The sequence below is a fragment of the Mercenaria mercenaria genome, chromosome 2, assembly GCF_021730395.1.
Source record: "Mercenaria mercenaria strain notata chromosome 2, MADL_Memer_1, whole genome shotgun sequence".
In the NCBI taxonomy this organism is placed as follows: domain Eukaryota; kingdom Metazoa; phylum Mollusca; class Bivalvia; order Venerida; family Veneridae; genus Mercenaria; species Mercenaria mercenaria.
In genome coordinates, this window is record NC_069362.1 from 55,894,795 (window position 1) to 55,919,924 (window position 25,130).

A 25,130-nucleotide genomic window follows, 5' to 3' on the forward strand; every position below is an offset into this window, starting at 1 on the left:
CAAAAACTAGGTCATGAGGTCAAATCAAGGAAAAACTTGTTAACTCTCTAGAAGCCACATTTATGACTATATCTTAATGAAACTTGGCTTAACCTTGATGATCTTTAGGTCAAATTCAGATCTGGGGCAGGTGGGGTCAAAGACGAGGTCACCAGGTCAAATCAAAGGAAAAGCTAGTTATCGATCTATAAACTACATTTATGAATTCACTTGGATTAGCACTTGCTTGCCAGTATAAACTCTAGACAAGCAATATACACAAGATTTCTCATAATCTGCCATCTGGTATAAAATCTGTGAACTTGTGTGTACAAGGTGCATTTGCTTAAGCACCTGCTGGCCAGTGTGGAATGTTGAACCCATGCCTACAAGATGCTGTAATTACCTGCTAGCCATAAAAAGAGTCTTTAGTGACCTGTGCAAAAAATACATGAAATTCTGCACCCAAAAGTAAGGCACCCTTCCCATCAGACTGTCAAAAAGAAAAAAACAAATAAATGTGCTGGATTTCTTTACAAACATGTTTTTAGCTCTCCTGTCACAAAGTGACAAGGTGAGCTTTTGTGATCGCGCAGTGTCCGTCGTCCGTGTGTGCGTGCGTCCGATCGTGCGTGCGTAGACTTTTGCTTGTGACCAGTCTAGAGGTCACATTTTTCATGGGATCTTTATGAAAGTTGGTCAGAATGTTCATCTTGATGATATCTAGGTCAAGTTCCAAACTGGGTCACATGCGGTCAAAAACTAGGTCAGTAGGTCTAAAAATAGAAAAACCTTGTGACCTCTCTAGAGGCCATATTTTTCACAATATCTTCATGAAAATTGGTCAGAATGTTCACCTTGATGATATCTAGGTCAAGTTCGAAACTGGGTCACATGCCTTCAAAAACTAGGTCAGTAGGTCAAATAATAGAAAAATCTTGTGACCTCTCTAAAGGCCATATTTTTCATGGGATCTGCATGAAAATTGGTCTGAATGTTCATCTTGATGATATCTAGGTCAAGTTCGAAACTGGGTCATGTGCGGTCAAAAACTAGGTCAGTAGGTCTAAAAATAGAAAAACCTTGTGACCTCTCTAGAGTCCATACTTATGAATGGATCTTCATAAAAATTAGTCAGAATGTTCATCTTGATGATATCTAGGTCAAGTTCGAAAGTGGGTCACGTGTCTTCAAAAAGTAGGTCAGTAGGTCAAATAATGAAAAAACGTTGTGACCTCTCTAGAGGTCATATTTTTCATGGGATCTGCATGAATATTGGTCAGAATGTTTATTTTGATGATATCTAGGTCAAGTTTGAAACTGGGTCACGTGTGGTCAAAAACTAGGTCAGTAGGTCAAATAATAGAAAACCTTGTGACCTCTGTAGAGGCCATATTTTTCATGGGATCTGCACGAAAATTGGTCAGAATGTTCATCTTGATGATATCTAGGTCAAGTTCGAAAATTGTTCATGTGCGGTCCAAAACTAGGTCAGCAGGTCTAAAAATAGAAAATCCTTGTGACCTCCCTAGAGGCCATATTTTTCAATGGATCTTCATGAAAATTGGTCAGAATGTTCACCTTGATGATATCTATATCAAATTTGAAACTGGGTCACGTGCGGTCCAAAACTAGGTCATTAGGTCAAATAATAGAAAAACCTTGTGACCACTCTAGAGGTCGTATTTTTCATGGGATCTGCATGAAAATTGGTCAGAATGTTCATCTTGATGATATCTAGGTCAGTTCGAAACTGGGTCAAGTGCGGTCAAAAACTAGGTCAGTAGGTCAAATAATAGAAAAACCTTGTGACCTCTGTAGAGGCCATATTTTTCATGGGATCTGTTCGAAAATTGTTCATGTGCGGTCCAAAACTAGGTCAGCAGGTCTAAAAATAGAAAATCCTTGTGACCTCCCTAGAGGCCATATTTTTCAATGGATCTTCATGAAAATTGGTCAGAATGTTCACCTTGATGATATCTATATCAAATTTGAAACTGGGTCACGTGCGGTCCAAAACTAGGTCATTAGGTCAAATAATAGAAAAACCTTGTGACCACTCTAGAGGTCGTATTTTTCATGGGATCTGCATGAAAATTGGTCAGAATGTTCATCTTGATGATATCTAGGTCAGTTCGAAACTGGGTCAAGTGCGGTCAAAAACTAGGTCAGTAGGTCAAATAATAGAAAAACCTTGTGACCTCTGTAGAGGCCATATTTTTCATGGGATCTGCATGAAAATTGGTCAGAATGTTAATCTTGATGATTTCTAGGTCAGATTTGAAACTGGGTCACATGCGGTCAAAAACTAGGTCAGTAGGTCAAATAATAGAAAAACCTTGTGACCTCCCTAGAGGCCATATTTTTCATGGGATCTGTATGAAAGTTGGTCTGAATGTTCATCTTGATGATATCTAGGTCAAGTTTGAAACCGGGTCAACTGCGGTCAAAAACTAGGTCACTAGGTCTAAACATAGAAAAACCTTTTGACCTCTCTAGAGGCCATATTTTTCAATGGATGTTCATGAAAATTTGTGAGAATGTTCACCTTGATGATATCTAGTTCTAGTTATGTATGAAAGTTGGTCTGAATGTTCATCTTGATGATATCTAGGTCAAGTTTGAAACTGGGTCACGTGCGGTCAAAAACTAGGTCAGTAGGTCTAAAAATAGAAAAACCTTGTGACCTCTCTGGAGGCCATATTTTTCATGAGATCTTCATGAAAAATGGTGAGAATGTTCACCTTGATGATATCTAGGTCAAGTACAAAACTGGGTCACATGCCTATAGATCATTATATTAAATAATAAAAAAACCTTGTGACCTCTCTAGAGGTCATATTTTTCAATGGATCTTCATGAAAATTGGTCAGAACTTTTATCCTGATGATATCTAGGTCAAGTTCAGAACTAGGTCACATGAGCTCAAAAACTAGGTCACTGTGTCAAATAATAGAAAAAAGGACGTCATACTCAGTTCATGCGGGGACAGGTGAGCAATTCAGGACCATCATGGTCCTCTTGTTTTCTGAAGTGGTCCCTTGTAAATTTCTCATATGACCTAATTCTGAAAGTTACTTTGAATTGAAATATAAAGTTACAAAATAAATGTTTCTTGCATTGTTGAAATGTTTTTTTTTCTGTCATGTTATCTTTTTAGCTCACCTGAGCAATGCTCAGGTGAGTTTTTGTGATCGCTAGATGTCCGGCGTCTGTCTGTCGTCTGTCAACATTTAGATTGTGTATGCGTTAGAGGCTGTATTTTTCAACTGATCTTCTTGAACTTTTGTCAGAATGATTACCGAAGAAATCTAGGCCAAGTTCGAAATGGGTCATCTGGGGTCAAAAACTAGGTCACTAGGTCAAATCAAAGAAAAACCTTGTGTATGTGATAGAGGCTGTATTTTTCAACTGATCTGCATGAGTTTTGGTCAGAATGATTGCCTTGATAAAATCTAGGCCAAGTTTGAAAATGGGTCATCTAGGATTAAAAACTAGGTCACTAGGTCAAATCAAGGAAAAACCTTGTGTATGCGATAGAGGCTGTATTTTTCAATTGATCTTCATGAATATTGGTCAGAATGATAACCTTGATGAAATCTAGGCCGAGTTCGAAAATGGGTCATCTGGGGTCAAAAACTAGGTCACTAGGTCAAATCGAAGAAAAACCTTGTGTATGCTATAGAGGCTGTATTTTTCAATTGATCTTCATGAATATTGGTCAGAATGATTACCTTGATAAAATCTAGGCCGAGTTCGAAAATGGGTTATCTGGGGTCAAAAAGTAGGTCACTAGGTCAAATCAAGGAAAAGCCTTGTATATGCAATAGAGTCTGTATTTTTCAATTGACTTTCATGAAATATGGTCAGAATGATTGCCTTGATGAAATCTAGGTCGAATTTAAATATGGGTCATCTGGGGTCAAGAAGTAGGTCACTAGGTCAAATCTTAAAGGCTGTATTTTTCAATTGATCTGTATGAAATTTGGTCAGAATGATTGCCTTGATGAAATCTAGGTCAAGTTTGAATATGGGTCATCTAGAGTCAAAAACTAGGTCACTAGGTCAAATCAAGGAAAAACCTTGTGTATGCAATAGAAGCTGTATTTTTCAGTTGATCTTCATAAAATTACGTCAGAATGATTGCCTTGATGAAATCTAGGTCAAGGTTGAATATGGGTCATCTAGGGTCAAAAGTAGGTCATAGGTCAAATCAAAGAAAAACCTTGTGTATGCAACAGAGACTGTATTTTTCAATTGATCTTCATGAAATTTGGTCAGAATGAATGCCTTGATAAAATCTAGGTCAAGTTTGAATATGGGTCATCTCGGGTCAAAAACTAGGTCACTAGATCATATTCTAAGAAAATACTTGTTTAAACTCAAGAGATCACATTTTTGGTCCAATCTTAATTCAATTTGGCCGGAATATTTGTTTCCATGAAATGACTAGGTCAAACATGTTTACACTGTTATGGTGTGTTTCTCAGGTGAGGGACCTAGGGCCATCTTGGCCCTCTTGTTTTTTTTCAGTTGTGTTGGGTTAGCACAGAAGTGTACCATTCCAGCTTTCAGGATGCATCTACGAGCACATGGCACAGTTACAAAAATATTCTTGTGTTTGCAAGATGCAGCTGGAGACCCTGTAAGTGACACATGAATAGCTTTATTATGTCTCCACACCAAAAAAAATATTGATTTTGTGCTATCAGTCTCTGTCCATGCAACTCCTCAGACGCCACAAGGCAGATTTACACCAAACTTCCCAAGAGTGATCATCGCCAAGCCTTGTAGCGCATATAATCGGCATGCTTAGATTCAGCGTTTTTGTTTCCCTCCTTTTTCAAAGAAAAAAAAGGGAGACATAGAAATAGGCTGCATCCTTCAGTCTATCTGTCCGTCCATCCGTCATACTGTGTCTTGTCCATAACTCTGCCATCCATGAAGGCATTTTGAAATAACTTTAATATTCCCCATAACGAGAGGACTTGACATGCGCAAGACCCAGACCCCTAGCTCCAAGGCAGAGGTCACACTTAGGGGTCTAATATTAACAGGGTCTGTTTTTAGTTCACCTGAGCCAAAGGCTTAGGGTGAACTATTGTGATCGCTCACCGTCCGGCATCTGTCCTTTCAGCGTCCGTCTACACTTTCCTTTAAACATCATCTCCTCCTAAACCACTAGTTCAAATTTAATGAAATCTCACAGGAATGGTCCTTGGATGGTCCTCTTTTCAAAATTATTCAAAGAATTGAATTCCACACAGAACTCTGGTTGCCCTGGCAACCGAAAGGAAAAAATTAAGAAATCCTCTTGTCGAACACCGCAAGGCGTAGGGCCTTGATATTTGGCATGTGACATGATTTAATGGTCCTCTATGAAGTTTGTTCAAATTATGCTCCTGGGGTGAAAAAGACACACTCCGGGGGTCCCAAGTTTTACATATAGACTTAGAGGGGGGGGGGAAAAAAAAATTCTTGTTTGAAACCACAAGACCTAGGCCTTTAATATTTGGTATGTAGCATTGCCCTTTGGTCCTCTACTAAGTTTATTTAAATTACATCCCTTGGGTGAAAAGAGGCTCCACCCCAGGGATACCAAGTTTTACATGCATTGCCTAGTGGTCCTTTACCAAGATTATTTAAATTATGCCCCAGAGGTGAAAAGAGGCCCCACCTCAAGTTTTACTTAAGAAATGATTTTTTTTTGGGGTGTTCATGCGAAATGAACGACAGAATAGGATCGGCAAATTCATTAATCGCGCTAGCGATTCATGTTTAATTTGCCGATCTGTTCTGTTGTTCATTTCGCATGAACACCGAAAAATAGTTTCATTTCTAATATTTACATTATATTTCCTTTCCATTTGTAAACAAGATTATATTATAATTTGCAAATATTTTGTTGCATTTAACATTAAAATGAGCTTCCCGGCCATTCTGTTCACCAGGTGGATGTTCTCCCTGACTATATGAGGCTGTCATGAAAACAGCGTCCGGTTATCACTAAGCAGCAATGTTATAACTTTCACGCCTTTCCTTTTGCTGTTCGTACGAAATGAATGTCATAATTTTCAATGGAAAAGAATAGGGTGAATGTAAATATACAGACTTACATAGGAAAAAACTTAAAATATCTTCTTTCTGATTACTGATTTTTTTTTTTTTTTTTTTTTTGCTCACCTGAGCCAAGGCTCAGGGTGAGCTATTGTGATCATGCACCGTCTGTCGTCCGTCCATAAACTTCTATTTTAAACGACATCTCCTCATAAACTGCTAGGCTAATTTCATCCAAACTTTACAGGAATGTTCCTTGAGTGAAGCTCTACAAAAATAGTTTAAAAATTGAATTCCATGCAGAACTCTGGTTGCCATGGCAACCGAAAGGAAAAGCTTTAGAAATCTTCTTCTCAAAAACCAGAAGCTCTAGAGCTTAGATGTGATGAAATCCAGGTCAGATTCAAATATGGGTCATTTGAGGTTAAAAAGTAGGTCACTAGGTCAAATCGAAGAAAAACCTTGTGTATTCAATAGAAGCTGTATTTTTTCAATTGATCTCCATGAAATTAGTCAGAATGATTGCCTTGATGAAATCCAGGTCCAGTTTGAATATGGGTCATCTGGGGTCAAGAAGTAGGTCTCTAGGTCATATCAAAGGAAATACTTGTTTAAACTCAAGAAACTACATTTTTGGTCCAGTCCTATTAAATGAAAATTGGCCAGAATATTTGTTTCCATGAAATCTCTTAGTCAAACATAACTGTTATGGTGTGTTTCTCAGGTGAACGACCTAGGGCCATCCTGACCCTCCTGTTGTATGTAAGCTGGTATCTCAGTATCCACTAATGGGAAAGGAGCCCTCCCGCTTAGCTCAGTAGGTAAGAGCGTTGGTCTACGGATCACGGGGTCGTGAGTTCGATCCTCGGGCGGGGCGTATGTTCTCTGTGACTATTTGATAAACAACATTGTGTCTGCAATCATTAGTCCTCCACCTCTGATTCATGTGGGGAAGTTGGCAGTTACTTGCAGAGAACAGGTTTGTACTGGTACAGAATCCAGGAACACTGGTTAGGTTAACTGCCCGCCGTTACATGACTGAAATATTGTTGAAAAACGGCGTTAAACCCAAAACATACATACATACTAATGGGAAAGGATTGAAACTTCACACACATGTCCACCATCATGAACTGATATGATAAACACTGTGCAGGTTTCATAACTCCTGTTTCCCATTTTTACAAAATTATATCCCTTTTTAGCCCACTATCATCAGATGGTGGGCTATTCAAATCACTCTGCGTCCGTGGTCCGTCCGTCATTCCGTCCATTAACAATTTCTCGTTATCGCATCTCCTCAGAAACTACTGGGGGGATTTTGACCAAACTTTGTCAGAATGATGTATTGGTACCCTAGTTGTGTCCCCCTGAAAATCAGACTGGTTCAACAATTTATGAGTGAGTTATGGCCCTTTGTTTATTTCTATAATTTACATAGATTTATATAGGGAAAAACTTTGAAAATCTTCTTGTCCAAAACCACAGAGCCTAGGGCTTTGATATTTGGTTTGAGGCATCATCTAGTGGTCCTCTACCAAGATGATTCAAATTATTTCCCTGGGGTCAAATATGGCCCCGCCCCGGGGGTCACATGGTTTATATAGACTTATATAGGCAAAAAGTTCGAAAAACCTCTTGTCCAAAACCACAGGGCCTAGGGCTTTGATATTTTGTATGTGACATCATCTAGAGGTCTTCAACTAAGATTGTTCAAATTATCCCCCTAGGGTCAAATATGGCCCCGTCCTGGGGGTCATATGGTTTACATAGACTTATATAGGGAAAAACTTTGAAAAGCTTCTTGTCCAAACCACAAAGCTTTGATATTTGTGATTTAGCATCATCTAGTGGTTCTCTACCAAGTTTGTTCAAATTATCCCCCTAGGGTCAAATATGGCCCCGCCCCGGGGGTTACATGGTTCATATAGACTTGAATAGGGAAAAGCTTTTAAAATCTTCTTGTCAATAACTACAACATTCAGATTTGGACCACATGTATACTTTTGAGTGGCAAGATGAACTTTGACATGCGTTGACCTTGATTTTGACCTAGTGACCTACTTTCACATTTCCGTAGCTACAGCCTTCAAATTTGTACCAGATGCATAGTTTTGTGCACCGGAAGAAACTTTGACCTTGACATTGACCTAGTGACCTACTTTCACATTTTTAGCTCTCCTGTCACATAGTGACAAGGTGAGCTTTTGTGATCACCCTTCGTCTGTCGTGTGTCCGTGCGTCCGTCAACAATTTCTTGTCTGCACGATAGTGGTCTTATTTATGATTTTATTAGTCCCCTACTGGTTGAAAACCAGTTTCGGGGACTATAGGAATGCGCTTTTCCGTCATTCCGTCCGTCCGTCCGTCTGTCCGTCCGTCCGCAATTTCGTGTGCGGTCCATAACTCTGTCATCCATGAAGGGATTTTAATATTACTTGGCACAAATGTTCCCCATGATGAGACGACGTGTCATGGGGCAACACCCGGACCCCTAGCTCAAAGGTCAAGGTCACAATTGTTTGGTCAAAGGTCAACAGGGCTTTTTCCTGTCCGGTCCATAACTCTCCCATCCATGAAGGGATTTTAATATTACTTGGGATAAATGTTCCCCATGATGGATACGTGTCATGCCCAAAACCCGGACTCCTACTCAAAAGGTCAAGTCACAGTTGGAGGTCAAAGGTCAACAGGGGTTTTTTCCCCTTTCCCTCCATAACTCTCCCATCCATGAAGAGATTTTAATATTACTTGGCACAAATGTTCCCCATGAGAAGACGACGTTCATGCGCAAAACCTAGACAAACCTAGCTTAAAGGTCAAGGTCACAATTTGAGGTCAAAGGTCAACAAGGCTTTTTTCCTGTCCGGTCCATAACTCTCCCATCTATGAAGGGATTTTAATATTACTTGGCACAAATGTACCTCATAATAAGACGATGTGTCATGCACAACTTTCAAACCCCTAGCTCAAAGGTCAAGGTCACACTTAGCAGTCAAATGTTAACATAGCATGAACAGGGTCTGTTTCGTGTCCGGTCCATAACTCTGACATTCATTAAGGAATTTTAATATCACTTAGCACAAGTGTTCCCCATGATGAGAGGACGTGTCGTGCGCAAATCCCAGACCCCTAGCTCAAAGGTCAAGGTCACAATTGGGGGTCAAAGGTCAATAAGGTTTTTTCCCTGTCCGATCCAGAACTCTGTCATCCATCAAGGGATTACAATATTACTTGGCATAAATGTTTCCCATGATGAGACGACGTGTCATGCGCAACACCCAGTACCCTAGCTTAAAGGTCAAGGTCACACTTTGAGATCAAAGGTCAAGAGGATTTTTTTCCTGTCCGGTCTATAACTTTGTCATGCAAAGCAGGATTTAGATATCAGTTGGCACAAATATTCCCCGGATGAGACAACATGTCATGCGCAAGAACCAGGTCCCTAGGTCTAAGGTCAAGGTCATATTTAGAGGTCAAAGGTCAAATTCAAGAATGACTTTGTACGGAACATTTCTTCTTCATGCATGGAGGGATTTTGATGTAACTTGGACCAAATGTTCACCACCATGAGGCACCCTTGTTTTTAGAATTACGTCCCTTTGTTGTTACTATAAATAGATTTTATTGTAACTTTTTTATTACTGGCGGTAGAGAAAAATCGTGACCACTTTTCTGTGGTACACCATGCATGTTACATCCAATTTTTAGGTGTATTTTGACCTATCTCTACCTGGTAAAGAGTTTCTTGTGGACTTATATTATATAGATTTTTTTTTTTTTTTTTTTTTTTTTTTTTTTTTTTTTTTAAAGATTAATTTCCCTTTGTTGTCACTATAAATATCTTACATGATAACATTTTTATAATCAGCCAAAAAAATTCAATATGAAAACAACTATAGGTTTTTATATATATAAATTTTAATCCAAGTGTTTTGTTATAACATATTGTATATATAGTACAATATTGTTTATACATCATTGACAGATATCAGTTCATTATGTTATACTGCAGTAGAGAAAATTAGGTGCCTTCCAGTAGGGGACTTTGTATTGCATGGCAATACTTCATTCACTTGTTTTAACCAAACTTGCACACAACTTGTATCACCATAAGATCTTGGTTCCTTTCTTGAACTGGCCAGATCCCATTATGGGTTCCAGAGTTATGGCCCCTGAAAGGGCCAAAATCAGCTATTTTGCCCTTGTCTGCACAATAGCAGCTTCATTTATGATTTGAATTTAATCAAACTTGCACAAAACTTGTGTTGCCATAAGATCTCAGTTCCTTTGTTGAACCGGCCAGATCCCCTAATGGGTTCCAGCGTTATGGGCCCTGAAAGGGCCGAAATTAGCTATTTTGACCTTGTCTGCACAATAGCAACTTCATTTATGATTTGATTTTAACCAAACTTGCACACAACTTGTATCACCACAAGATCTTGGTTCCTTTCTTAAACTGGCCAGATTCCATCATGGGTTCCAGAGTTATGGCCCCTTAAATGTCCAAAATTGGCAATTTTGGCTTTTGCAGCCATATAGAGACTTCATTTATGGTTTTATTTGATACAAACTTCAACAACAATAAATCTTGGATTCCATGACAAATCAGATCCAATCGTAGTTTCCAGAGTTATTTTATATCTGATTACCTCCCCTGATTGCAGTCAAAATGGATTTATATCAGTAAGTACTTACAGGACTTACTTGAAATTTCATTATTGTCATTAGTTGGACTGAGCCAATCAGGGTAGATAACTGTGGACTGATTTTATGTCAAATTACCTCCCTTTATTTCAAATTAAAATGGGTATATCTCCGTAACTAATGAAGATACTGATCTGAAATTTCATTTATGTCAACAGATTTATTTGGCAGATTCTTCTTTTGTTAACTAACAATAATTTTCTTTTGAATTACTTCCCTTTTACGTTACTATAAATAGCCTATTTTTAGTAACTTTTCTATTATTGGCCGTAGGGAAAAACCCAGACTACTTTTCTGTGGTAAACATAGATGGTACCTCCAATTTTTAGGTGTATTTTGACATATCTGTACCTTGTTAGAATTTTGTTTTTCTTTTTGGTTAAATTTCTTTCCTTTGTTGTTCCTGTCCTTTGGACTTAGATATTTTTTCTGAGGACCTTCTTGTCCTCAAGTGCAATGATAACAGGTGAGCGATATAGGGCCATCATGGCCTTCTTGTTGAAGGTACAGGCCTCAAATTTGGACCACATGCATAGTTCCGTGTTCCGAAATGAAATTTGACCTTGATTTTGACCTAGTGACCTACTTTCACATTTCTCAAGCTACAGCCTTCAAATTTGGACCACATGCATAGTTTTGTGTACCGAAAAAAACTTTGACCTTGACATTGTCCTAGTGACCTACTTTCACATTTTTCAAGGTACAGGCTTCAAATTTTGACCACATGCATAATTTTGTGTTTTGAAATGAAATTTGACCTTGATTTTGACCTTGTGACCTACTTTCACATTTCTCAAGCTACAGCCTTCAAATTTGGACCACATGCATAGTTTTGTGCACCAGAAAAAACTCTGACCTTGACATTGACCTAGTGACCTACTTTCACATTTTTTGAAGGTACAGGCTTCAAATTTGGACCACATGCATAGTTTTGTGTTTTGAAATGAAATTTGACCTTGATTTTGACCTAGTGACCTACTTACACATTTCTCAAGCTACAGCCTTCAAATTTGGACCACATGCATAGTTTTGTGTACCGAAATGAACTTTGATCTTGAGAATGACCTAGTGACCTACTTTCACATTTCTGAAGCTACAGGCTTCAAATTTGGACCACATGCATATTTCTGTGTTCTGAATTGAAATTTTACATTGATTTTCACCTAGTACCTACTTTCACATTTCTAAAGCTGCAGCCTCCAGATTTGAAGCACATGGATAGTATTGTATACTGAAATTGATCTTGTGACCTACTGCCACATTTCTCAAGCTACAGCTTTCAAATTTGGACCACATGCATGGACCACATGCACAGTGTTGTGTACCGAAATGAAATTTGACCTTGATTTTGACCTTGGGCTAGTCATGAAATTGGGACAGTCAAAAATGGCTCAGTGGTGGGCGCCAAGGTCACTCTGTGATCTCTTGTTTACTTTTGTATTCATTTGATTGACAAAGCTGTTGAATAGTCGAGTGTTGCTTCCTCCGGCAGCTCTGATTTATTTTGTTTTTCTGTGTTTCAGAGTTTAGCACTGTGTACTTCAGCTCTTATGTTTATGTTGAGTAGAGATCGGTTAAACATGGACCTTGATCAGGAAAGTTTGAACCTTATGCTACGCCTCCTTGGAGTAGACCAGCAAGAAGACATGGTCACCACACTGAGTCCTGCCGCTGAGCGAGCACTCAAACGTAACAAAGATAGGGTGCTTGAAATATATAAGGAATTCCTGCAACAGACTGGGACCAAACAGGATTCTATTGATATGGAATGTTTATCTGTAAGTTAATATGAGAAATGTGCTTTGAGACAGCCTTGTTAATTATGCCCCCCTTCGAAGGAGGGGTATATTGTTTTGCAGATTTCGGTCGGTAGGTCGGTAGGTCGGAATGTAGACCAATCCGTTTCCGGATGATAACTCAAGAATGCTTGGGCCTAGGATCATGAAAGTTGATAGGGAGGTTGATCATCACCAGCAGATGACCCCTATTGATTTTGAGGTCTGTATGTTAAAGATCAAGGTCACAGTGACCCTGAACAGTAAAACGGTTTCCGGATGATAACTCAAGAACGCTTAGTCCTAGGATCATGAAAGTTAATAAAGAGGTTGGTCATGACCAGCAGATGACCCCTATTGATTTTGAGGTCAGTATGTCAAAGGTCAAGGTCACAGTGACCCTGAACAGTAAAACGGTTTCCGGATGATAACTCAAGAACGCTTAGTCCTAGGATCATGAAAGTTAATAGAGAGGTTGGTCATGACCAGCAGATGACCCTTTTGATTTTAAAGGTCAGAAATGTCAAAGGTCAAGGTCACAGTGACCAGGAACAGTAAAATGGTTTCCAGGCAGTAACTCTAGAAACGCTTGGGGCCTAGTGTCAGGAAAATTGATAGTTAGGTTGGCCATGACCAGCAGATGACCCCTATTGATTTCGAGGTCATTAGGTCAAAGGCAAGGTCCTTTGGGCCAGGAACAGTTAAAACGGTTTCTGACCTTTTGGGTCCAAAAACCCAAATAGGCCTAGGGCTTTGATTTTTGGTATGTAGCAAAATCTAGTGACCCTCTACCAAGTTTGTTCAGATTATTTCCCGGGGGGGTCAAATATAGCCCCACCCCTGGGGTCACATGGTTATATAGACTTTTATAGGAAAAAACTTTGAAAAACCTCTTGTCCAAAACCACAGGGCCTAGGGCTTTGATATTTTGTATATGACATGATCTAGTGGTCCTCTACTAAGATTGTTCAAATTATTTCCCCTAGGGTCAAATATAGCTCTGCCCTAGGGGTCACATGGTTTACATAGACTTATATATGGAAAAACTTCTTGTCCAAACCACAAACACTATGGCTTTGATATTTTGTAATGTAGCATCATTTAGTGGTTCTCTACCAAGTTTGTTAAAATTATGCCCCTAGGGTCAAATATGGCCCCGCCCTGGGGGTCACAGGGTTTCATATAGACTTATAAGGGAAAAGCTTTTAAAAACTTCTTTTTCAATAACCTACAACATTCAAATTTGGACCACATGTATTGTTTTGAGTGGCAAGATGAACCTTGACATGAATTGACCTTGATTTTGACCAAGTGACCTACTTTCACATTTCTGTAGAAATTTAGACCACATGAATAGGATTGTGTACTGAAACAAACTTTGACCTTGACATTGACCTTGATTTTGAGCTGCTTTCAGATTTCTCAAGCCACAGCTTTCAAATTTGGACCAGATACACATTGTTTTGTACCAAAATGAAATTTGACCTTGATTTTGACCTTGAGCTAGTCTTAAAATTTTGGAACTTTCAAAAATGGCTCAGTGGATGGCGCCAAGATCATCTGTAATCTCTTGTTGGGTTTAAATAGGTTAAAGGGTCAAGGTCAGATTAAACCAGAATGGTAGAACTTTTGTTTACAGTGAGCATATAATTTCTATTCCTTGTGCACTTACTGAATGCATCAAGGGGGCATTTCGTGTTCGACGAGCTCTTGTTGATCTGATGTCACTAACAGTAATAGCCAGTTACTTAAACATTCTTGATTATCTCAGTGACTGGGAAAGAAATTTTGTCCATGGGACAATGGCTCGTCATACACAATAAATTATGTGACATTTAAAATTTTTATGTGACATTCAGAAATTTCTATGGGACAGTTGCGACTTGTAAACTAGGAACTGGCATTGTAGTATGTACACATTTCAGATTAAAGAAGCTCTCAGTAAAAAACAAATATAGTAACTAAAACTGTAACACCTTCACAACTTGTCAATAAAGAAAATTATTGAAAACTGACAAAAAATGAAAGTCTAGAATAAATTACGATGTTAAAACATGTTTTTAAACACTGAAAGCACTTTGAATCTGCACACTGAATACATTCCTTTGTGTAAGAAATTTTCACTATTAAATAGTTTCATCCTTTTGCATTCAATACAATTTTGCCATGTGACACAGGGCTCATCAGCACTTAAACTTATGAGACATTTTTCATTTTTATGTGACTGTGGCTCATGTCTCATGGGTTTCCCAGTCACTGTTATCTGATGTCATGCACAATAATAGCTAGGTAATGACTTCCAGGCAGCCCTAAAAGTTCATGCATGCCATATTTTCAGATGGTCAATAAGGGAGATTTGCCTCAACAGGGCTTTTTTAAGGGAGATTTGGGTGCAAATAAGGGAGACTTTAATTCGCTTATTTTTTTACGCGCTATATAGCAGTTTTAATGAAAAAATCATTGAGTTTCCTATTGAATTGAGTGGAGCCAACAATTGTGTTGTTATTATATATTATTATATAGCACTTTACTTAATCCAAGGAAATTCAGAATTCCATGGAAGATTGATCCAGATACAGTAAACCTCACTAATAAGGAACTCGGATATAAGGAACACCCGGTTATAAGGAACAGTTTTCAATTCCCCAATCTGATTCCTTCTTTATTCAATGTAAAAATCCTAGGTTATATGGAACTCGGTTATAAGGAACACTTTTTCCAGTCCCAGAGTACAAACTTCAATGAAAACCCCTCGGTCATATTGAACAGACATAAAGAATAAAAATTATTGAAAACCAAAAATAAACAAGAGAATCACTAATGACGTCAGAGTAACGTCGACACTATCACACGCTTTCATGCACATAAAAATCTCTTTCATGCACGTGAATAAACACAGGTTATTTCATTTCTATGATCTTTAGTGTGTTAATTCACGGATACGATAAAAAGAAAATATATAATATCATCAAATTACTAAATACTTAACGATAGTAGACTTATATTTACTCAAAATTATGTTCAACAGCTACATGTATTGGGTATTTCATGATAACAGTAGTGAATGAAAATTAGTCACGGTCACGGTCATACTGTCCTAGCTAAATGTGCTAATTCCACGTGATTAAAATGGCAAACAGTCCAGTTTACAATGTTTTAAGGTTTACATTGTTTAAAATGGACAATAGCAAAATTATAGGTATAATTTATACTTTAATCCATTGTATAGTCACTGCGTGTCATAAACACCCTAGCTACTTTTAAATTTTAATGGGTAGTCTAATTTAACATTTTTAGCCCACCATCATCAGATGGTGGGCTATTCAAATCACTCTGCGTCCGTGGTCCGACGTCCTTCCGTCCGTCCGTCCGTCAGTCCTTCCGTTAACAATTTCTCGTTATCGCATCTCCTCAGAAACTACCAGGGGGATTTTGACCAAACCTTGTCAGAATGATGTATTGGTACTCTAGTTATGTCCCCCTGAAAATCAGACTGGTTCAACAATTTTTAGTGAGTAATGGCCCTTTGTTTATTTCTATAATTTACATAGATTTATATAGGGAAAAACTTTGAAAATCTTCTTGTCCAAAACCACAGAGCCTAGGGCTTTGATATTTGGTATGAAGCATCATCTAGTGGTCCTCTACCAAGATGATTCAAATTATTTCCCTGGGGTCTAATATGGCCCCGCCCCGGGGGTCACATGGTTTATATAGACTTATATAGGGAAAAACTTCTTGTTCAAAACCATAGGGCCTAGGGCTTTGATATTTTGTATGTGACATCATCTAGTGGTCTTCTACTAAGATTTTTCAAATTATCCTCCTAGGGTCAAATATGGCCCCGCCCCGGGGGTCACATGGTTTACATAGACTTGAATAGGGAAAAACTTTGAATATCTTCTTGCCCAAACCACAAAACCTAGGGCTTTGATATTTGTTATGTAGCATCATCTAGTGGTTCTCTACCAAGTTTGTTCAAATTATCCCCCTAGGGTCAAATATGGCCCTGCCCTGGGGGTCACATGGTTCATATAGACTTATATAGGGAAAAGCTTTTAAAATCTTCTTGTCAGTAACCTACAACATTCAAATTTGGACCACATGTATGGTTTTGAGTGGCAAGATGAACCTTGACATGAGTTGACCTTGGTATTGACCTAGTGACCTACTTTCACATTTCTGTAGCTACAGCCTTCAAATTTGGACCACATGCATAGTTTTGAGCACTGAAAAAAACTTTGACCTTTACATTGACCTAGTGACCTACTTTCACATTTTGAAGGTACAGGCTTCAGATTTGGATCACATGCATAGTTCTGTGTTCCCAAATAAAATTTTATCTTGATTTTGACCTAGTGACCTACTTTCACATTTCTCGAGCTACAGCCTTCAAATTTAGACCACTTGCGTAGTTTTGTGTACCGAAATGAACTTTGACCTTAAGATTGACCTAGTGACCTACTTCCATATTTCTGTAGCTACAGGCTTTAAATTTAGACCACATGCATAGGATTGTGTACCGAAACAAACTTTGACATTGACCTAGTGACCTACTTTCACATTTCTCAAGCTACAGCCTTCAAATTTGGACCACTTGCATAGTTTTTTGTACCAAAATAAACTGTGACCTTAAGATTGACCTAGTGACCTACTTTCAAATTTCTCAAACTACAGCCTTCAAACTTGATGCACATGCATAGTTTTGTGTACAAAGAACTTTGTCCTTGAAATTGATCTAGTGACCTACTTTCACATTTCTCAAGCTACAGCTTTCGAATTTGGACCACGTGTTGTGTACGGAAATGAAATTTGACCTTGAGCTAGTCAGTAAGTCTTGAAATTTAGGAACATTCAAAAATGGCACATAGGTGGGCGTCAAGATCACTCTGTGATCTCTTGTTGTAATAAAAAATTGAACATTTATTATATATTAGTATTGATGAATATTCACATAACATGCAGTCAGGTAAGGTAAGGGGAGTAACTGCAACATATAGTCATGTTGCGCTCTCTAAAAAGAAGATAGAAATAACCGATAAAAAATAAACATAAATTACGGTCATTCTTATCGACGACCATTTTGGCTTGGTTTAGGTTTAACGCCGTGTGCCAGCACTATTTCAGTCATATACATACAGGCAGTTTTCCTTACCATCTCTCAAGGAAAGGACCGGTACTAGAAAAGCAACTTCCTGTTTGAACACTTAGTCCTTATGAAACGTCAGTCAAATAGTGTTCGCTATACAAATTGTGTTCATTATACAAACGGTTACAAGGAACTAGTTCGCTATATGGATATAAGGAACCTCGGTTATAAGGAACAATTTTTAAAACGGGACGTATTATGGGAATGCCCCTGGCGGGCGGATGGGCGTGCGGGAAGCCTGCGTCCACAGACTTTGTCTGGAACATATCTTCTTCATGCATGGAGGGATTTTGATAAAACTTGGCACAGTTGTTCACCATCATGAGATGGTGTGTCATGTGCAAGAACCAGGTCCCTAGGTCTAAGGTCAAGGTCACACTCAAGAATGACTTTGTCCGGAGCATAATTTATCTTCTTGCATGGAGGGATTTTGATGAAACTTGGCACAATTGTTCACCATTATAAGACAGAGTGTCATGCGCAAGAACCAGGTCCCTTTCCATTTTTAGGTGTATTTAAAGGTATCTCTACCTGGTAAGGAGTTTTATGTGGACTTAGAAAAACAAAAGACTTACAATGATTACTAAACAACCACAAAATTAAAAGTCCATTTGCAACTTCAGGTGCTAAAGTAAAGAAATTTGCTGTGACGGGCATATATTGTGACATTCTGGTACTCTTGTTCTCTGTTAGCTTTCCATTCCTTCTTTTTACAGTAGCTATATAGAAAAACATCATAGCTATACTGTTCATGAAAATTAATAAAATTTAGCAGTAAACCACCTCACCACTGACTTCTTCTTTCTTCCACATCTTTAAAACCCCTGAATTGATACTTTCAGACACTAACTTGCCAGGAACTTTAGCCTTCAATTATAATATGCCCGGCGGGGGGATTAGCCATGTCTAACATGGCTCTTGTTAGCTCACATGTCACAAAGTGACAGTGTGAGCTTTTGTGATCGCGCAGCGTCCGTCGTCCGTCCGTGCGTCCGTGCGTAAACTTTTGCTTGTGACCACTCTAGAGGTCACATTTTTCATGGGATCTTTATGAAAGTTGGTCTGAATGTTCATCTTGATGATATCTAGGTCAAGTTCGAAACTGGGTCAACTGCGGTCAAAAACTAGGTCAGTAGGTCTAAAAATAGAAAAACCTTGTGACCTCTCTAGAGGCCATATTTTTCACAAGATCTTCATAAAAATTGGTCAGAATGTTCACCTTGATAATATCTAGGTCAAGTTCGAAACTGGGTCACGTGCCGTCAAAAACTAGGTCAGTAGGTCAAATAATAGAAAAACCTTGTGACCTCTTAGAGGCCATATTTTTCATTGGATCTGTATGAAAGTTGGTCTGAATGTTCATCTTGATGATATCTAGGTCAAGTTCGAAACTGGGTTAGCTGCGGTTAAAAACTAGGTCATTAGGTCTAAAAATAGAAAAACCTTGTGACCTCTCTAGAGGCCATACTTTTGAATGGATCTTCATGAAATTAGTCAGAATGTTCACCTTGATGATGTCTAGGTCAAGTTCGAAACTGGGTCACGTGCCATCAGAAACTAGGTCAGTAGGTCAAATAATGAAAAAACCTTGTGACCTCTCTAGAGGCCATATTTTTCATGGGATCTGTATGAAGGTTAGTCTGAATGTTCATCTTGATGATATCTAGGTCAGGTTCGAAACTGGGTCAGCTGTGGTTAAAACTAGGTCAGTAGGTCTAAAAATAGAAAAACCTTGTGACCTCTCTAGATGCCATATTTTTCACAAGATCTTCATGAAAATTGGTCTGAATGTTCACCTTGTGATATCTAGGTCAAGTTCGAAACTGGGTCACGTGCCATCAGAAACTAGGTCAGTAGGTCAAATAATAGAAAAACCTTGTGACCTCTCTAGAGGCCATATTTTTCATGGGATCTGTATGAAAGTTGGTCTAAATTTGTTCATCTTGATGATATCTAGGTCAAGTTCGAAACTTGGTAGCTGCGGTCAAAAACTAGGTCATTAGGTCTAAAATAGAAAAACCTTGTGACCTCTCTGGAGGCTTTTATTTTTGAATGGATCTTCATGAAAATTGGTCAGAATGTTCATCTTGATGATATCTAGGTCAGATTTGAAATGGGTCACGTGCCATCAATAACTAGGTCAGTAGGTCAAATAATGAAAAAACCTTGTGACCTCTCTAGAGGCCATATTTTTCATGGGATCTGTATGAAAGTTGGTCAGAATGTTCATCTTGATGATATCTAGGTCAGGTTCAAAACTGGGTCACATGAGGTCAAAAACTGGGTCACTATGTCAAATAATAGAAAAAAATGACGTCATACTCAGTTCAAAACTGGGTCATGTTGGGACAGGTGAGCGATTCAGGACCATAATGGTCCTCTTGTTTTAAATGGCAAGATGAACCTTGACACGAGTTGACCTTGATCTTGATCTAGTGACCTACTTTCTGTAGCTACAGCCTTCAAATTTGGACCACATGCATAGGTTTGTGTACCGAAACAAACTTTGACCTTGTTATTGACCTAGTGACCTACTTTCACATTTTAGAAGTTATAGGCTTGCATGCATAGTTCTGTGTTCCCAAATAAAATTTGACCTTGATTTTGACCTAGTGACCTACTTTCACATTTCTCAAGCTACAGCCTTCAAATTTGGCCACATGCATAGCTTTGCGTACTGAAATGAACTTTGATCTTGAGATTGACCTAGTGACCTACTTTGACATTTTTGAAGGTACAGCCTTCAAATTTGGACTGCTTGCATATTTTTGTGTTCTGAATTGATATTTGACATTGATTTTTACCTAGTATCTACTTTCACGAAATTTGTTCCAAATTTGAAGCACATGCATAGTTCTGTCTACCGAAATGAACTTTGACCTTGAAATTGATCTATTGACCTACTTTCACATTTTTCAAGCCACAGCTTTCAAATTTGGACCACATGCACTGTGTTTTGTACCGAAATGAAATTTGATCTTGAGCTAGTCTTGAAATTTTGAATATTAAAATATATCTCAGTGGTCGGTGCCAAGATCACTCTTTGATCTCTTGTTAGGTTAATAGGTTAAAGGTCAAGGTCTGATTGGACCAAAACAATAGAACTTCTGTTCACAGTGAGCTTATAATTTCTGTTCCTTGTGCAATTACTGAATGCGTCAAGGCGGACATTTGGTGTTCAATGAGCTCTTGTAGGCTTTAATTTGTGGCATTATACAATTTCTGCAAGGTAAGTGAAGGGAGACATATGTTTTTCATAAAGTCATCTCTGTTTTATTATTGGAAGTCACATAATTTTGGTGGTTATGTGTGAGACCATACTTACTTGATACAGTGTTAAATGTTTAACAAAATGTAACTGTTTCTTTCAGACTGGTAATCTGGCTATGGAGTCATTGTTGAGTTTAACATCACGGCGGGCAGGTGAATGGTTTAAAGAAGAATTGAGATCACTTGGTGCTTTAGATCATATTGTAGATACCGGTATGAGTATAGTATCTCCTTGTTTGAAGTAATCCTCCAGTTTTAGCTATTTCTCTTGAATTTTTGCAGTGTATTGTCATTTTTAGCTCACCTGAGCCAAAGGCTCATGGTGAGCTTTTTTGACTGGTCAGTGTCTGTCGTGCGTCGTGTGTCAACATTTTCTAAAAATAATCTTCTGCTTGAAAACCACTGGGCATAATTACACCAAACTTCACAGGAAAGATCCTTGGGTGGTACCCTTTCAAAATTGTTCAAAAAATTTAATTTCTTGCAGAACTCGGGTTGCCATGGCAACCGAAAAGGAAAAACTTAAAAAATCTTCTTGTCCAAAACCGCAAGATGTAGAGCCTTGATATTTAGCATGTAACATCATTTTATGGTACTCTATCAAGATTGTTCAAATTGTGCCCCTGGGTTAAAATGAGGCCCCACCCTGGGTGTCAAGTTTTACATAGACTTATATAGGAAAAAACTTTAAAAATCTTCTTGTCTAAAACCACAAGATCTAGACCTTTGATATTTGGTATGTAGCCTGACCTTGTGGTCCTCCACCAAAAATTTTGAAATTATTACCCTGCAGTGAAAAGAGGCTCAAGTTTTACATAGACTTGTATAGGAAAAACTTTAAATCTTTTTGTCTGAAACTACAAGGCCTAGGCCTTTGATATTTTGTATGTAGCATTGCCTTGTGGCCCTCTTTGAAGATTGTTCAAATTGTGCCCCAGGGCTGAAAAGGGGGCCTCCATGGCTGAGTGATTAAGGTCGCTAACTTCAGATCACTAGCCCCTCATCGATGTGTGTTCGAGCCTCACTCGGGTCGTTGAATTCTTCATGTGAGGAAGCCATCCAGCTGGCTTACAGAAGGTCGGTGGTTCTATCCAGGTGCCCTCTCGTGATGAAATAATGTATGGAGGGGCACCTGGGGTCTTCCTCCACCATCACATTTCTCAAGCTACAGCATTCAAATTTGGACCACTTGCATAGTTTTGTGTACCGAATGAACTTTGACCTTAAGATTGACCTAGTGACCTACTTTCAAATTTCTCAAACTACAGCCTTCAAACTTGATGCACATGCATAGTTTTTTGTACAAAGAACTTTGTCCCTGAAATTGATCTAGTGACCTGATTTCACATTTCTCAAGCTACAGCTTTCGAATTTGGACCACATGTACAGTGTTTTGTACGGAAATGAAATTTGACCTTGAGCTAGTCAATAAGTCTTGAAATTTGGAACACTCAAAAATGGCACATTGGTGGGCGCCAAGATCACTCTGTGATCTCTTGTTCTGATAAGCCTTCAAATAGTCAAGCATGCATTCATGAGACAGTTCAATAAAAATAGTGACTATTTTATGCTTTAAGGTTTTATAATGACCTCAGCAGTATACTGGTATGTAGTAATTCATGACATTCAATACCTAGTGTTTCTTACTTTTCAGTTTGTTCATGTATAGAGGCAGTCGGTGATAATACAAGTGTGTTGACCAACAGCAATATAGAAAATCTCAAGAAAGTTGATAGATGTCTCAGGGTTTTAGAAAACGTATGCACAGTTTGTCTTGTTTTGCTGATTTTAAGCTCATTTTAGCAATGCTCACCCTAAACATTTGTGATCATGCTGTGTCCATTGTGTGTTTGTTCGTCCGTCCGTCATCAACAGTTGTGTTTAAAAGACATCTCCAAAACCACTGAGTGGATTTTGATGAAACTTGGCATGGATGGTCCTCTACCAAAATTGTTAAAATGGTTCCGCTTGGTTGCACATAAGGGCTGCCAGAGCTAAAAATAGAAAATTCTTCAAACGACATCTCCTAAACCAACGGTCCGATTTTGAAATAATTGCACACAAATGGTCATTATGTCATTCTACCAAAATTGTTCAAACCAATTCGTTAAAAAACATGGCTGTCAGGGGGTGTGGTCACTTTTCACCATATGTATATAGTGGAAATTGTGTGAAACTGCTTGTACGATTTTAAGATAATTTTACACAAATGGTCCTTATGTGACCCTCTACCAAGATTGTTCAAATTATTTTGAAACATAGTTGCCAGAGGGCGTTGACACTTTTCTCTATATGTATATAGTGGAAACTGTAAAAATCGTATTTGATATGTAGCATCATCTGGTGGTCCTCTACCAAAATTATTGGTAGGAGCAGTTAGTTTGCAATAAATGAATTTGTTTTGGCAGTCAGTTGGCAATAATCAGATTTCTGATTTTATATTCTTGCATACCAGACAAAGATTTCCGGTATTTTTACTGGTGCTGGAAAAATCCGTCTTACACCCACCCCGGGGTGTAAGATGATTCTCGTGCTGTAAATGACGTATTGTGAACTACATATATGTAGAAGATTTATGTAGTAATTTATATTTTATTTAAAAAACGGAATAAAAATTCAATACCTATTGATTCCTGATAGTATATTTCTCGATTCATATCACGTTATTAGTCCCCTACTGGTTGAAAACCAGTTTCGGGGACTATAGGAATGCACTTTTCGTCATTCCGTCCGTCCGTCTGTCCGCCTCCGTCCGTCCGTCCTTCGGTCCTAACTCTGCATTTCGTGTCGTCGCATAAGTCATAATTCATTAATTGCACAATGTTCCCCATGATGAGACGACGTGTCATGCGCAAATCCCAGGCCCCTAGCTCAAAGGTCAAGGTCACAATTGGGGGTCAAAGGTCAACAGAGTTTTTTTCCTGTCCCGTCCATAACTCTGCCATCCATGAAGGGATTTTAATATTACTTGGCACAAATGTTCCCCATGATGAGACAACATGTCATGCGCAAAGCCCAGACCCTTAGCTCAAAGGTCAAGGTCACAATTGGAGGTCAAAGGTCAATAAGGTTTTTGCCCTGTCCGATCCAGAACTCTGTCATCCATCAAGGGATTACAATATTACTTGGCATAAATGTTTCCCATGATGAGACGACGTGTCATGCGCAACACCCAATACCCTAGCTTAAATGTCAAGGTCACACTTTGAGATCAAAGGTCAAGAGGATTTTTTTCCTGTCCGGTCTATAACTTTGTCATGCAAAGAGGATTTAGATATCAGTTGGCACAAATATTCCCCTGGATGAGACAACATGTCATGCGCAAGAACCAGGTCCCTAGGTCTAAGGTCAAGGTCATATTTAGAGGTCAAAGGTCAAATTCAAGAATGACTTTGTACGGAACATTTCTTCTTCATGCATGGAGGGATTTTGATGTAACTTGGACCAAATGTTCACCACCATGAGGCACCCTTGTTTTTAGAATTACGTCCCTTTGTTGTTACTATAAATAGATTTTATTGTAACTTTTTTATTACTGGCGGTAGAGAAAAATCGAGACCACTTTTCTGTGGTACACCATGCATGTTGCATCCAATTTTTAGGTGTATTTTGACCTATCTCTACCTGGTAAAGAGTTTCTTGTGGACTTGTATTATATAGATTTTTTTTTTTTTTTTTTTTTTTTTTTTTTCTTTTTTTTAAAGATTAATTTCCCTTTGTTGTTACTATAAATAACTTACATGATAACATTTTTATAATCAGCCAAAAAAATTCAATATGAAAACAACTGTAGGTTTTTATATATATAAATTTTAATCCAAGTGTTTTGTTATAACATATTGTATATATAGTACAATATTGTTTAAACATCATTGACAGATATCAGTTCATTATGTTATACTGCAGTAGAGAAAATTAGGTGCCTTCCAGTAGGGGACTTTGTATTGCATGGCAATACTTCATTCACTTGTTTTATCAAAAATTCATAACGTTACGCTGGAACTGATAACACAAAACCGGAACTAAACATGGTTATTTGTTTTGAAACGTCATGATGTCTTTCCAGTTTACGGACGTTGGTTTCCCGCCCTTTGCTTAAATACACTGCTATAAGAAATAGTTCTAAAAAGAAAGCCGTTCGATTGATTGTATTTTTATTATTATTTCTTGAAATCAGTATGCAAGAAAAAGAT

The 25,130-nt window shown here is 38.3% G+C and overlaps 1 protein-coding gene across 2 annotated transcripts in view; it reads left to right on the plus strand.

Moving 5' to 3' along the window:
• The window catches only part of LOC123562207 (wings apart-like protein homolog), a 143,704-nt gene that overhangs the window by 55,532 nt on the left and 63,042 nt on the right, over positions 1-25,130 (plus strand). For both annotated transcript variants that reach the window (XM_053536650.1, XM_053536651.1), the window contains exons 8-11: positions 4,513-4,624; positions 12,267-12,521; positions 21,039-21,150; positions 22,592-22,695. In XM_053536650.1, the coding sequence (XP_053392625.1) occupies positions 4,513-4,624; positions 12,267-12,521; positions 21,039-21,150; positions 22,592-22,695 (583 nt within the window). The remainder of the gene's footprint in view (positions 1-4,512; positions 4,625-12,266; positions 12,522-21,038; positions 21,151-22,591; positions 22,696-25,130) is intronic.